Source organism: Lacerta agilis, chromosome 1 (assembly GCF_009819535.1).
Source record: "Lacerta agilis isolate rLacAgi1 chromosome 1, rLacAgi1.pri, whole genome shotgun sequence".
Lineage (NCBI taxonomy): Eukaryota > Metazoa > Chordata > Lepidosauria > Squamata > Lacertidae > Lacerta > Lacerta agilis.
The window spans coordinates 123293575-123308075 of record NC_046312.1 but is presented as its reverse complement, the minus strand read 5'-3'; the positions used below and the strand labels follow the sequence as shown (position 1 = coordinate 123308075).

Sequence of the window (14501 nt, the reverse complement as noted above, 5' to 3'; positions counted from 1 at the left end):
AGGAAAAACCTTCCCGCTCCAGGTTGGCAGAAGTTCCTTTACTTAGCGCCCCTCGCACTAGTTTGTCCCACTCGAGGCCCCGTTCGTTCGCGCGCGCTCTCCGCCCGGCCTACCGCCCCCGCCCCTCGCCTTCCAGCCTCTTTAACTAATCTTCCCTCAGCAGAGGCCAAAAAGCTGGTCCCGCCCCCCTGGCCCACCAGGCCCCGCCTCTCCCCCGCCCGCCCGCACTTTTACGTGAATCAGCTGGTTTGAGCGTCCCTAGAAGCCGGCGGGGAGCTCGGCGGCTTACAGCGTGAGGCGCGCGGTTGCAGGTGAGGGGGGGGGGCGGCACGCCACACACACGCACGCACGGGAAGGGAGGAGAGGGGTGGATAGTACGGGAGGAGGAGGAGGATGACGACGCCGGGTTCCGAGCGGCTCGCGCGCCAACTCCCAACCGCTGCTTTAGCCCCCTTTCCCTCCACTACCCCCCCACCCCACCCCACCCCTCAGCGCGCGCGTGGGGTGAGTGAAACTTAAGTCACGTGCTTAGCGTGCGGGTGAGCCGGTGGGGGGGGGGGGGAGAATTGAGAGAAAACGGCCGTCGCCCGCCTCACATTTGGAACCAGCCTCACCTGCCTGTCGTCATTGCTCTCATTGCTGTCCTTTAATAAACCAGCATGAAATTTATTTTCTTTTTTCTGTAGTGTGGGGGGGGGGGGCGGAAGACACCTCCATCTATCTGTTTTCGTTTCCACAAGTCGAACCTGCATATATATATATATATGCGCCTGTATAGTCCCTCACCTCATAAGCGCTGTGGCCTTTTCCCGTCGTGAAGGGAAGGGGATGTTGTTTCCACTCCCTTCCTTCCTACATAAACGTTAAGAGACTTAACTAGCATCAAGTGTGAACCTGTTGAATTTTGGAGTTCTGTCCTTTTTCCCCTCCGCCACTCAGAATACAGCTTTTGCCTGTCTCTTAGAAAGGCTAGCTAGATAATGTTTCATTCTGTGCCTTGCGCAGGTCTTTTGTGTGTGTGTGTGGAAAAACAACTCTCTGGCAAGGTATCAATGTGTGATGGCATTGGTCCCTCTTACCAGCTGTGGCTTAGGGCCTTTCCAAACAGAGCTTGCTTTTCCAGGGGGAGATTGTTTGCGTTTGGTGCTGCTACTGCTTTGCTCTCTGTAGTCGCAGCTAGTGATATCTCTGTTCCTGCTTAATTCAATGGAACAAGGCCAGCCTTGCTACTGAGGGATAGTCTCCCCCCCCCCCCGCCCAAATATATTTTTGCAAAGATATGGAAGCTATCACCCAGCAGATGACTGAAGAGGCCCCCAAGGGACAACTGTATTTTGAAGGACAGGGACAAAGATTTGCAATTATTTAAAAATGGAATGGAGCATCCCTGAACAGGAGCCTTCTACACTGCAACATTTTGATGCAGATCTCACAGTTATGTTCGAAAGTTGCTTCTGTCCTGCCTCGCATACAATAAGAACAATACACTGTTCCAGGGGCATTCCTGCAGCACCATGGGTGTAATAATCCTGTTTGCTGGGAAAGAAGCATTTTTCTTTAACTGCAGCTACTGGAGAAACTGTGATTCCTTCCCATTCCCCATGGCAGCATTTGCTTGGTTCCCCTTTAGCCCGGAGTTCTTGTGAGTTTCCCAGAGGAAAGCCCCACATCCTCATAACGATGCCTTATGAGGAATGGCTTAGGGAGCTGGGTATGTTTAGCCTGGAGAAGAGAAAGTTAAGGGGTGATATGATAGCCATGTTCAAATATATAAAAGGATGTCATATAGAGGAGGGAGAAAGGTTGTTTTCTGCTGCTCCAGAGAAGCGGACACGGAGCAATGGATTCAAACTACAAGAAAGAAGATTCCACCTAAACTTCCTGACAGTAAGTGGAATTTGCTGCCAAGGAGTGTGGTGGAGTCTCCTTCTTTGGAGGTCTTTAAGCAGAGACTTGACAGCCATCTGTCAAGAATGCTTTGATGGTGTTCCCTGCTTGGCAGGGGGTTGGATTGGATGGCCCTTGTGGTCTCTTCCAACTCTTCTATGATGTCTTAACTGATGCCATTCTCTTCAAGGGCAGCCATATTGTTTTGGGAATGAATGCCATACAGACCTGAGAGCCTTTAAAACTAATCATTAAGTATATCCAATCTTACCTTCAAGGGAATGAAAACTGGGATTGGAAGTGTTTACAAGCTTCTTAAATTGTCTGCAGTTGCCATCAAATTGCCTTAAGAATAAGAGTTCTGATTTTCAAGATTGGCTCCCATAATGGAAGATGTGACACCTTTTTTTATTTAAGGGAGGCTAGTGGCACCTTCATGTTGTATCCTGTTTTCTTTTATATTGCTGAATGAGATGTTCATGGGAATAAAGATATGGTTAAATGACCAGTCAGCAGTTTTTGCTTAGTTTTTATTTCGATCTGAAGACAGGGATGGGAGGCAATTTCCTTGCACAGCATTTTAAAAAAGTGTATAGGGAAGTGGCCAGGAAATGGTGAAGTCTTGCATCTTTAATTCTGGAATAGTGTTACATAACTGCAACATTTGAAGAGCTTTCAGTAGTTTACACTCTAATTGTTCTAATGTTTGGTTACACTTTATTTCTATAACTTTTTTAAAAATTGCATTAATTGTTCCTTTAATCCTGAATGCTGTTAAGTTTTCAGTTTTCCTACTTTCATTTGCCATGGGTTTTGCATTCTTCAGTGTCAATGCAACATCGATCAAATTTACTCAGAAGTATGTTCCATACTTCCATGGGTTCAGTGGGGCTTAACTTCTAAAATGTGTACTTCAGGGGTCCAACTGGGCATTCATCCCAAGGAAATCTCTTCTGTGGGAGAGGAACAAGATATTGTGGTGGCCATAAAACACAAGTGAGAACCCCTGGAGCCAACAAAACTTGTGCTAACAGCCTCGAGTGTTACCCCGTTTGAGGAAGTGGAAATATTGGATGATTCTGCAGCCTCCCTTTGGATTCTCCCACAACTTCCCCAAGAGTGGTGTGTGAAATTGGAAGTCCAGGGCTAGCTACTTGGGAGGAAGTGAAGCAAGTGCAGGCACTCAAACTAGATTAAGAACCTACCGGTATAAGAGCCAGGAGGGGTGGAGTAAACTGCTATGATAATCCTTTAGTTTTTCCTGACAGTCATAAGTAATTGAAATGGTGACATTTAAAGTAACCACTGTGCACTTATTAGGTATGCCAGTTGGTTCCTGCTTGTTGTCTTTATTCTTTTTATAATGTGGTACTGGAAGTTTTTAAAAGGCCTTAGGGGAATATAACACAATTTCAATGTTCAGGTGATGGTTCTGTGTGCATTACTTCTTTTATCATCAAAGCAGTAAGCCAACATGAAAGAAAATAACCCAACATTCTCTTACAAAACAAAACTAAAATCAGGTTTAAAATACAGCTTCATAAATGATGGTCGCTAGTGTGTATCTTGCCAAAGGCAGCAGAATATAGAAGTACTGGGAATAAGCTGGGCTGACCTCACTGTGCAAACACCACAGTGACACAGAGCAGCAATATTTAGGATTAAAATCCAAGCATCTGATCAAGTAGACTGTAATCTACAAAAGCTTTATGCTATACTAAATTTGTTAATATTTATGGTGCTACAAGAGTCTTTGTTTTGTATATACCTGTATACTTATGCAGCTAAATTATATATGCAAGGCAATGTGAGATCATTAGTAAATAGAATTTTTGTTTTGTTTTTAACCATCCAGTAGAATTGTTTCTCATATCAGATTTTTCTAAATGTTAGTGTTCTCACAAGTAAGGAAACAGAGATGCTGAATTATAGGGAAATTCTGTTGCTTCTTGGCAAGGCATGTATTTATGGCTGCCCAGCAGCAGGAGTCTCCTTTGAATTATGGTGCTGGAGGAGACTCTTGAGAGTCCCATGGACTGCAAGAAGATCAAACCTATCCATTCTCAAAGAAATCAGCCCTGAGTGCTCACTAGAAGGACAGATCCTGAAGTTGAGGCTCCAGTACTTTGGCCACCTCATGAGAAGAGAAGACTCCCTGGAAAAGACCCTGATGCTGGGAAAGATGGAGGGCACAAGGAGAAGGGGATGACAGAGGATGAGATGGTTGGACAGTGTTCTCGAAGCGACTGGCATGAGTTTGGCCAAACTGCAAGAGGCAGTGAAAGATAGGCGTGCCTGGCGTGCTCTGTTCCATGGGGTCACGAAGAGTCGGACACGACTGAACGACTGAACAACAGCAAGCAGCAGGATATGTGTATCATGAGGGAAGAGATAACATTTGTGTGGTTTTCTTACTTGTATCATGGCAAGGAGCTGGGTTTTTTGGGGGGCGGTCTACAATACACACACAGTTCCAGCTTTGTAAGTATAATCTTGTGTGTGGAAATGTGAGAAGCAGCCATGATTGTTGTTCTGCAACTCTGTATATAAGAGATCTCTTGAAACTGAAAACGTATGTTAAAAACTTGCTTTTCCTAAGGAAAGAAAGTGTTGTTGAATAATCACAACTTTCTCTTGAGGGCTATGACTGTCCTAATTGGACACTTTAACAGCTGATCATAAGAGTGGTGCTAGCTGAAAAGGTCTGTCTTTTAGGAGCATTCTTTTAAAAAACTCGAAGTGAAAAGGCCTTTCATGAAATCTGTGGGCAGAGTAATTCTGTTGAGCTTTTGTTTCTTTCTTTTTTTAATGGCGTAGCATAGAAATTTTTACGCATTCCAGTCTTCTGTAGATGTTAAAGCTGAGCTGACTTTTTTTGTTTGTTTGTTTGTTTTGCTTTCTTGCACCATGTAGGGAATGCTTTTCCACATGTACTTCAGTGGCTAAACTTGTGTTTTGCTTTCGTCTTAACAGTTCCTATCTCAAAGAAGAATGATTTGGTAATGGCATGTTCGTGCTGACTGATGGACCCTAAAGAAGAAAGGTAAGCCTATTTGTATTTGATGCTACATCTAGACAGGTGGTGCAAAAAAAAAAATCAAACTAATAGAATATTGGACACCAGCTTGTAAATATCCGCTTGCCTGTGACAAGGAAGAATCGCCTTTGGTCCAGTAGGTATGGGGCATCTTACAAATTGGAAACAAGTGAATATTTCAGACTGTTGAGGTGGCAAAAATGGCTACCTGTAAGCAGGCAGAGTAAAAGCCTTTTGCAGGCTAGTAAGGTTTCTGAACTTACTCACAAGTCTGATTTAATATGCTTTTAAACCAGTATAACATATTAAGCCAAGGAAATAATAATTGATGGTATTCCAGCACACCAATTTAAACTCTTGACTCTTCTTTGGAACCAGAGGATATGGGAAAAGGAAAACAAATAGCCATTTTTGGTTCACAGCATTTTAAAGTATAAAAGTTTGCTTCTAATTGTTCCCAGTAGTGAACAGCCAGACAGAGATACTGGCCCAAAGCCATCCATTGAGCTTAATGGTTGAGTGGGAATTTGATCCTATGTCTCCCTGGTCATTGTCCAATCACTACCATATAATTTGCGCTGCGCTGCTTCCCTGTCTTGTCTGTACAAGGGATACTGGGAATGGGCACATTGGATGCTTTAAACCTGCGCAAATAGATGTTGAATGTTTGCAAACATGCTCTTAAGCCTTTCTTCTACTGGTGTTTGGTGTTTAACAATGAGTTGCCCTCCTGGATATTACATACGGATAAAATCTGCATTCTGAGAATGAAGTGCAGCTGACACATCATGCATATGTACAAAACAATTTCCTCTGAATTAAACTTGTGTAGACTTTAAATTAATCTTACATTATCAGCATTTTATTTATTTTGCTACATAGTTCAGCAGACCAAGAGGGAGCGAGAGAGAGAGGCCTGGTCTATACATGGCAGGCTGGTTGCAGTTGTCCAGATCCTGAAAGACTTCCAGGTTGGAGTGGAAATACAGTGTTGCAGGCAGCAGTTGGCATAAACCATGGTGTGCTTCTCTCAGATGGTATGGAACATTGGTCCTAAGAGCATTATTTAATATTTAAGATAATTATTTAATAATAATAAAAATAGCATTTGTAAAATGAAATTTCGAAGTTGCATTTTATGAGGATGGAAACAGTGGTTTTCATATTTTAAAAAAATGTATTTATAATTGCACATTTGGATTATACCTCTCTACCTCTTCTTAATGAATTTGGTATAGCCAAAGAAAGTCAAGAACTGAGCCATGCATGTTCTAGTGAAGAAATATGATGTCAAATCTCTTTAAAATTTTATTCAAGATTTTTGTCCTAGATCAATTCTTTCATATGTAGGACCTTGCTTTGTGGGCAGATTTCTCTGTAAATTTGCCTTCAGAACCAATGAAAACTAGCTTATTAATAGCCTGATTCTCTAGTAATTATACTGTATTTTCAGTGTGTGTGTGTATTTGTTTCAGGTGGTGAGGTTTACAGTTTTGGAAAGCTTCCCTGGAGGGTTGAGTTGGAAGATGCTTATATCAACTGCCCCATCTTGGAAAAGGCTTTGAATGGACAACACGTTGTTACAGTGGCAGCTGGCAGCTTCCACTGTGGAGCAGTGACTGAAGGTGGCGACGTGTACATGTGGGGTGGAAATTCTGCTGGCCAATGTGCAGTGGCCAACCAAGCCTTTGTGCCGGAACCCAAACCCGTCAGTATTTCTGACTCTGAAGCTAGCCATCCCTTGCCAGTACGGATTTTGCAGCTGGCATGTGGAGAGGAGCACACCCTGGCGCTCTCCCTAAGCAGGGAGATATGGGCGTGGGGAAGTGGCTGTCAGCTGGGGCTCATAACCAACACTTTCCCAGTTACCAAACCACAAAAGGTCGAGTACCTGGCAGGCCGCGTTGTGCTTCAGATTGCTTGCGGAGCCTCTCACAGCCTGGCTCTTGTGCAGTGCCTCCCCACCCAAGACATAAAGCCTATTCCGGAGAGATGCAATCACTGCAGCCAACTCCTGATCACCATGACTGACAAAGAAGACCATGTCATTATCTCTGATAGCCATTGCTGTCCATTAGGAGTGGTTCTAGCTGACTCCCACTCGGAATGCCACGTCTCTTGCTCCTCGCTGGAAACTCTAGAGAGAAAGAGTATAACAAGCAGTCAAGGTGATGATTGTCAGAAAACGCTTACAGAAGACCAGGCACTCGCTGTCGCAGAGTATGATGCAGCAAGTGTGTTTTCAAATAGCGATGCCCAGGAAGACAGTGGCATTTCTAGTCCAGGAAATCTCTTGATAATGGACAAGGTGACAACAAAGCAGCACTTGACAAGTCTTCCGGATCATCCATTAAATGAGAAGCCAATGGATCAACAACCGGAGCAGGTACCCACAGTCATTAGGCTGTGCTTTCATTGCTGTATGATCATGCTGTCCTGCAAAGTTCTGATGATTCTTGAGAATGTGACTTTAAATGAGAGCTATGGTTCTGAAGGAGGCATAGCTTCTGTCTTCCCCTTAAGCTGCGGTCAGAAGCCCACACAATTTAAACAGTAGGAAAAATGCAGAAGAAAACAACAGTAGCAGAAAAATAAAATCCTCTTCTCCCAGGCTCTTGACAAATTAAACAATATATGGCCTTTTAAACTGTGTGGGGTTTGGGGGATTATTGTTTTGTTTATTAAATCAAAAGGTCCTTCACCTGGCACTCAAAATGTAGACTTGGTGCCAAATGAGCCTTTTTGGTAAGTGCATTCCAGAGTCAAGGTGCCATAACTGAGAAGACCCAGTTACTTGTTTTCATCAAACTCACTTGCAGAGGCAGACTTGGAGAGAGGTCTTCCAGGAACATCTTAGTAGATAGGTGGATTCATGCAGCTAATTGATATTGATTCTTTTATTATGATCTGATTGACAGCAGTTAGCCTTATGGATGGGTTCTATAGATTTGTGCGGAATTTTAAACTCTGGTTGTTTGGTGTAAAGCAGGAAAATAAAGGACAAAGTTCCCCACAATTTAACTTGGGCTTTACAGAGGTTTAATGGCAGAACCTGTTCTCAGTACTGTGACTGAATTCTGGGAAAATGGGGAGTGCCTTTCCCTCACCTCTAAGGGGAAATGGCTTCATGTTATAAATTAAACATAGATTGTGAAACATACTGTAGTTTATTTCCCTTGCTTTGTATTTTGAATGCTGCTGAACACTATGCAAGACTAAGCAGTGAATCTTGCATATGCCTAACACATGCTTTGTTTCTACCAAGAGAGGCAGATTGTTCTGTGGATGTGAAGCAAAGATTTAATTCATTTTTTGTATATTAGCATTGTTTTCAGTGTAAGGCAACTTCTGTTCTGTGGATAGGTTATACCAAAGAAACATTTGTTGTAGACAGTGGCGGAGGAAGAGAAGTGTGGGGGGAGCGCACCGCCCCCGGCAGTGCAATCCCGGTGGGGTGCCATCGCGGCTGCCCCCCTGCCTGCTCTGGGCGCCACGCCCCCAGGACACAAGACAGCCCCGCCCCCACCTGCTCTCTGCTCCCCCCCTCCGGTGCCGGAGCATGAAGCTCCGCCACTGGTTGTAGACACTTCATGTCTTTTTATTAAATAAACTGCACATTATCAAAGAAGATCTATATATGCTGCACATTTATTCAGCATTTTTCAGTAATACCTCTGGTTACATGTTGTCCTCCTTGCGAATGCTTCGGGTAATGAGCTCCACTAACCCGCAAGTAGGTGCTCCTGGAAGCGAACTTTGCCCCGGGATGCGAGCAGAAGTCGCGTGCAGCAGAAGGCCCCATTAGTGAAAGCGTGCCTCAGGTTAAGAACAGATTCATGTTAAGAATGGACCTCCGGAACGAATTAAGTTCGTAACCGGAGGTACCATTGTATAATCTTTACAGGACATTTTATAATCTTTACAGGATTCCTACTAAAGGGAAATAATTGCCTGTTTTAAGATGTATTTGTTTACAAGAGTTCTTACTTCTTTCCATAAGGTTACAACAATTTCATATACAATTATAAAAACAGATGCAACCTTTACTATGATAAAACAAGTAAAGCTATTCCAAATGGAAATAATTGCATAAATTTAACAAAGGAGGTTGGTCCCACAAAATAAAATAGCTTAACTGACAGAGGCCAGAATAAAGAGGAGCATCTTCAGTCTCCTGAGTAAGCACTACAATTAAACTGCACCTCTGTGGGGAGGCAATTCCCCCATTTATTGGTTCCACAGAAAGTCCTCTTGCACTCTCGTAAGGGTGGTGGAATCACCAAGAGTTCCTTTAGTGCCAAAAGTGGGAGAAGCAGAATAGATTCCTCATCTAAATTGGCCTGTGTCATTTGGTTGCTACTCAGTATCATGGGAGGTTAATCAGATGATGTCTGATGATTTCGTTTCTTGATAATGAACAAAAACCCAGGAGTTCAGTAGTAATGCTCAAAACTAGTTTTTTGTATTCTGGATACTTTTGTGCTGCAGTGTTAGGTGGTGTGCCAATCTTGATTTTTCTATAATGAAAAGATCACTGTCCAAGCAGTCTGTGTCTAAATATTTCCCGTTTGGCTGCAACAAATAAAATTATGCTGACTTTTCCTGTGACTATGGTCAAAACAGCCCTGCTTTGTGAACAAGGCATTTACCCCCTTTTTCAGTTCATACTACAGAGCATAGCTGTCAACCTTTTCCTTTTTTTAAAGGGAAATTCCCTTATTCCGAATAGGATTCCTCGCAAGAAAAGGGAAAAGTTGACAGCTATGCTACAGAATCTTGAACTGCTGTTCTGTGTGCAGATGAGAGCTTTTTCAAGCCAGGGCTGCACATGTGCAGTTGACTACATATAAAGGGCACTGAAGTTCAGTCCCCAGCAGTTCTTGTTTTTCAGCTTTGGCACCCAGCTGAGAATTTAGACCTCAGGGTTCCTTATTCTGGGTGGGGTGGGGTGTGTGGAATTGCACATGTGTACTTTGTTGAGAGGTTGGTTTTTTTTTTTTTTTTGTTTAAGTAGGACTACTTTTATAATTACTTGAATCAACCACCAGAAATTCTTTTGATTTTTATCCTGTAACCTAGATGTAGGAAGCCTTTGGCCCTTCAGATGTTGCTGGACTACAACTCCCATCATTCCCTGGCCATTGGTCAGGTTTTCTGGGGCTGATGGGAGTTGGAGTTCAGCAACATCTGGAGCTCCACAGGTTCCACACCAGGCATAGGCAACCTTCGGCTCTCCAGATGTTTTGGACTACAATTCCCATCATCCCTGACCACTGGTCCTGTTAGCTAGGGATCATGGGAGTTGTAGGCCAAAACATCTGGAGAGCCGAAGGTTGCCTATGCCTGTTCTACACACCAGCTGTATCTAGTAATCTTGAAAAGACATCTAAAAACATTTCTCTATTAGAAAAAAGAAAAATCTTTCAGGATAGGATGTACATGTGTCCATTGTATGCCTGAGTGCCAAGCCTTGAAAAACCTCTCAAAATCCCTAGCTAAACCCAGTCATAGTCTAGCCATGGTTTCCCTCTATGTGTAATATATACTCCTGGAACCGGGCTGACCCTACCATTAGGCATAGTGAAATGGCTGCCTCAGGCAGCTGATTGATAGGGAAATGGAAGGAACAGCCAAATCTTAGTTAATGCATCATTGTATTTTTAATGCCCAACAGGTGGAGGAGTGCTTCTGGGATTTTCTGCCTTGGGTGCCAAAATAGCTTACCTGACCTTGGATACTGCACACCTTGACTTAGAGAGAGGGGACGTTTGCTGCTCTGCCTTAGGCAGCAAAATATCTTTGGGCAGCCCTGTTCTAGAGCAGTGTTTTTCAACCTTTTTTGGGCAAAGGCACACTTGTTTCATGAAAAAAATCACGAGGCACACCACCATTAGAAAATGTTAAAAAAATTAACTCTGTGCCTATATTGACTATATATAAAGTAATTTTTCAATTTTTCCCACGGCACACCAGGCAACATCTCGCGGCACACTAGTGTGCCACGGAACAGTGGTTGAAAAACACTGTTCTAGAGAATGCTCTAAAACTGCCTTCCTAAGAACAGCCCAAGACTCTTAAATGGGGAGCTATCAGGGAGTGCAATCTCATGAAAATGAGCATTAGATAGCCTTTCCCCCTGTCTCAGATTAGTTACGAGGAAATAACCCACTTTACCTAGAATATCCTTGGAAGATAGATTTCCTAACCTAGTTGTTAGGAATCCTAGTTGTTTTCTAACCGTCTCCCTTGAAACATAAGGTACAGCATCCTTAGACTCCTAACACGTGATATTAACGCACTCTGTCCAAAAGAAATCAGGTAAACAAGCATAGCATGTGAGTACTAAGAAATAGGAGCCCTGCAGTGAGTCAAGAACTGCATACAAAAGTAATGCTACTCTTTGGAGAGTGTGGAAGAATACTTCGCAATTGCACAGAAACTAATTCAGAGACATAGTTTCATGGTTTCCCCCCCCCCCCTAAATAAACTTGTACCATAGGTTCTAACCTGGGTCTGAATCTTGTGCAACCCTTGAAGTATTGATCCTTGGCTAACTCACTTTATTATTGTTGTTATTAATGTCTTAAATAAGCTAGTGACTGCAATAACTGGCTTTCTAAAATAATAGCATTTATTATATTTATAGCTTGCCCTTCAGCCACAAGGCTTTCAGTGTGGTGCACAGCATTTCATTAAAAATATAAAATAAGACCATTAGACACCCTAAAGCAGTAGTTCAGCAGCAAATAAACAGATTCTTTCAACTGACCACTTCCACAGGCCTGAAGGAAAAGCTGTCTTAAACTGTGTTTGAAAATTTTAACGTGGGGGGGGGGAGCATATCTCCAACGAACACTTTTATTCTAACCAAATATGTAAGGTTACAAACAATGTAAGGTCAATAACCAATCCTCAATTCAGGCTTGAATAAAATCATGAAAAGTACACATACTCAATATGATTTTGGCCTTGCATGCATTGCACAGTCAGCCAACTAATGGCTTACTGGAACTGTGTGAACATGCAAGCTCTTAGAGTGGAGCTTGTTTTCGTTTTGCTCTTTCTGGTTCTACTTGCTTCCACACTGAACCTGATTCCCTCCAGTCTATGAGCTGTAGCCTTTTGGCCAAAACCTTGGCTTAGCTCCTTTCGGTGTGGGACCAAAAAGAACCAGGGAGGAGCAAAGCAAACTACTTCCCAAGAGCCCTCATGTTTGCACATTCCCTGTAAGCCAGGGGTCAGCAAACTTTTTCAGCAGGGGGCCGGTCCACTGTCCCTCAGACCTTGTGGGGGGCCGGACTATATTTTGGGGGGAAATGATCGAATTCCTATGCCCCACAAATAACCCAGAGATGCATTTTAAATAAAAGGACACATTCTACTTATGTAAAAACACGCTGATTCTCAGACCGTCCGTGGGCCGCATTTAGAAGGTGATTGGGCCACATCCGGCCCCCGGGCCTTAGTTTGGGGACCCCTGCTGTAAGCCATAGTTTGGTTTACCTTGTCATGCAAACCAGGTTTGGATGGTAATCAAGCAGAAGAGTTGAGGTTATGATCTTATTTTAAAGCTTCCTTACTCTGGGTTTGCTTGTTCTAATTAGATTTAGTGGGGTTTCTTTTACTGTATTTCTAGCAATCTCAAGAAGAGGACCTCACCGCTTGCCCACCCAGTCCTCCAGGTCCAGGCACATCTGCCCTAAACAGCCTGGTGGTTTCTTGTGCATCAGCAGTTGGTGTAAGAGTTGCTGCTACCTGTGAAGCTGGGGCTTTGTCTCTGAAGAAGGTAATGAACTTCTATGGCACAGTTCCAGGTGACACAGTATCCCCACCTAGCGCTGGCTCTCCAAGCCTGGATGGGGTGAAGGAGCAGGTCAGGCTGGAGTCAATGCAGGGAAAGAAGAGTTCCAGCTTGGTGGATATTCGAGAAGAGGAATCCGAAGGAGTCTGTCGAAGGCTTTCCTTACCTGGTTTGCTCTCCCAAGGTGAGATGTTCACAGGTGGTTCCAACATTATACATCTTGGGGATTTTTGTTCTTTATGTGTAATTTCTGTGTGTGATAGGGCACATATATTTTTCCTTACGTTGATTATCCATCAATTTTAAAAATGCATATTGTTACTTGGTTCTTATTTATTAAGCTTGTTACAAATTTTTAAACAAGCATCTCAAAGCTGTTTACAAATATGGTAAAATACACAGCACAGTATGTAAAAGCCAAAATAATTAAAAGCAAAGCATAATGCAAGGTAATAAAACCATATAAACAACTTATCCATCCGCTGAAATAGGTCTAATCACCACGTTGAACTCCCAAAGATACATAAACACACACAAAACACCAACTGCTACCACTGTCCACTAACCTGGACATTTTTCATATAGTAGAAAAATCACAAAAGCTCCTCTTTAGAGGCTGCAAGTGCAAATACTGTCACTGTTAAGACAGATGTTGATCTCCTCAAAAATGTGGTGCGCTAATAACAGCAGTGCATGCATTTTTTAGAACAACAGTTGTCTTAACAGTAAGAGTCTTTTCACTTGCAGCCCCTAAAGAGGAGCTTCCCTAACTTAAGGAACTCTTGGGACAGGTGAACCAGGAACTGCCCTCTTGTATTCTGCACACGATTATTCATTTATGCATCACTTTTAATTTTCAGAGTGCTTTGAAGTATTTAACCAAGTGCATTGCCTTGAGTTATGAATTGCTAAGGCAAGTTGACAATCAATTTGGTAATCCATCTTGTGCCGGAAATGAAAGAGGAAGGAAGAAAGCTACTTAACATTATCCCTTTCCTACCTAAAGCAAGTTTTTATGTAAAGCAGAGGTTGCTGTAAAAGTGTTGATGCAGTCTCCTGTGTTTGCAACTTTTCTTAATGTTTCCCTTTAGTCTTAAGCATGTAGTAGGTAAACAAGAGGTCTAGTAATACACTACTGCCCCGACTCTTGTCTCTCAATTCTGTTTCCGCAAATGAGTGGCATTTCAAACCTAGGATAACCTTAAGGCAAGGTTTCCCATACTTGGCTCCAGCTGCTGTTGGACTAGAACTCCTATCATCCAGGACTAGTGGTCAGGGATGATGGGAATTGTAGTCCAAAAACAGCTGGAGACCCAAGTTTGAAAAACCCTGCCTTAAGGTATTACCTAGGATAGAATTCTCTTTCAGATACAGAGCTAACTACCATGGAAAATGACCAGCCGTCATCTTCCCTGCAATTTGTAGAAGACTAGATTGTAGTTAAGTTGCAGTTTCCTCCTTCTTATGTATGTGGCACTTAGGAAGCATGTTGCATCTTCTGTCCTCACAATCACATTCCATTCTCTGAGAACAAAATGACAGATCTCATTCAAATTAACTACCCAGTGTGCTCTGAACTACAGATGTGAGTTGCCCTTAAGTGTATGTGTCTGTGTTAATCTTGGAGTTTATTTTGGGTTTGTTAACCTGGATTGACAGGGTGACAATTTGAAGGTGCTGCAAGGTGACATATTGCCTTTTCAGTTTAAAATGAAATGGTACTGTTTGACCAAGCCATGCTTGTTGCATATTGCTTAGTCAACACCTTCATAACAT

At 42.9% G+C, this 14501-nt stretch overlaps 1 protein-coding gene across 1 annotated transcript in view; it reads left to right on the top strand.

Moving 5' to 3' along the window:
* Positions 1–213: 213 nt before the first annotated feature.
* The window catches only part of ALS2 (alsin Rho guanine nucleotide exchange factor ALS2), a 45059-nt gene continuing 30771 nt past the window's right edge, over positions 214–14501 (top strand). Inside the window, exons 1-5 of the mRNA XM_033169723.1 lie at positions 214–311; positions 4861–4930; positions 5807–5961; positions 6400–7310; positions 12561–12909. Of these exons, the coding sequence (XP_033025614.1) occupies positions 4911–4930; positions 5807–5961; positions 6400–7310; positions 12561–12909 (1435 nt within the window). The 5' untranslated portion in view covers positions 214–311; positions 4861–4910. The remainder of the gene's footprint in view (positions 312–4860; positions 4931–5806; positions 5962–6399; positions 7311–12560; positions 12910–14501) is intronic.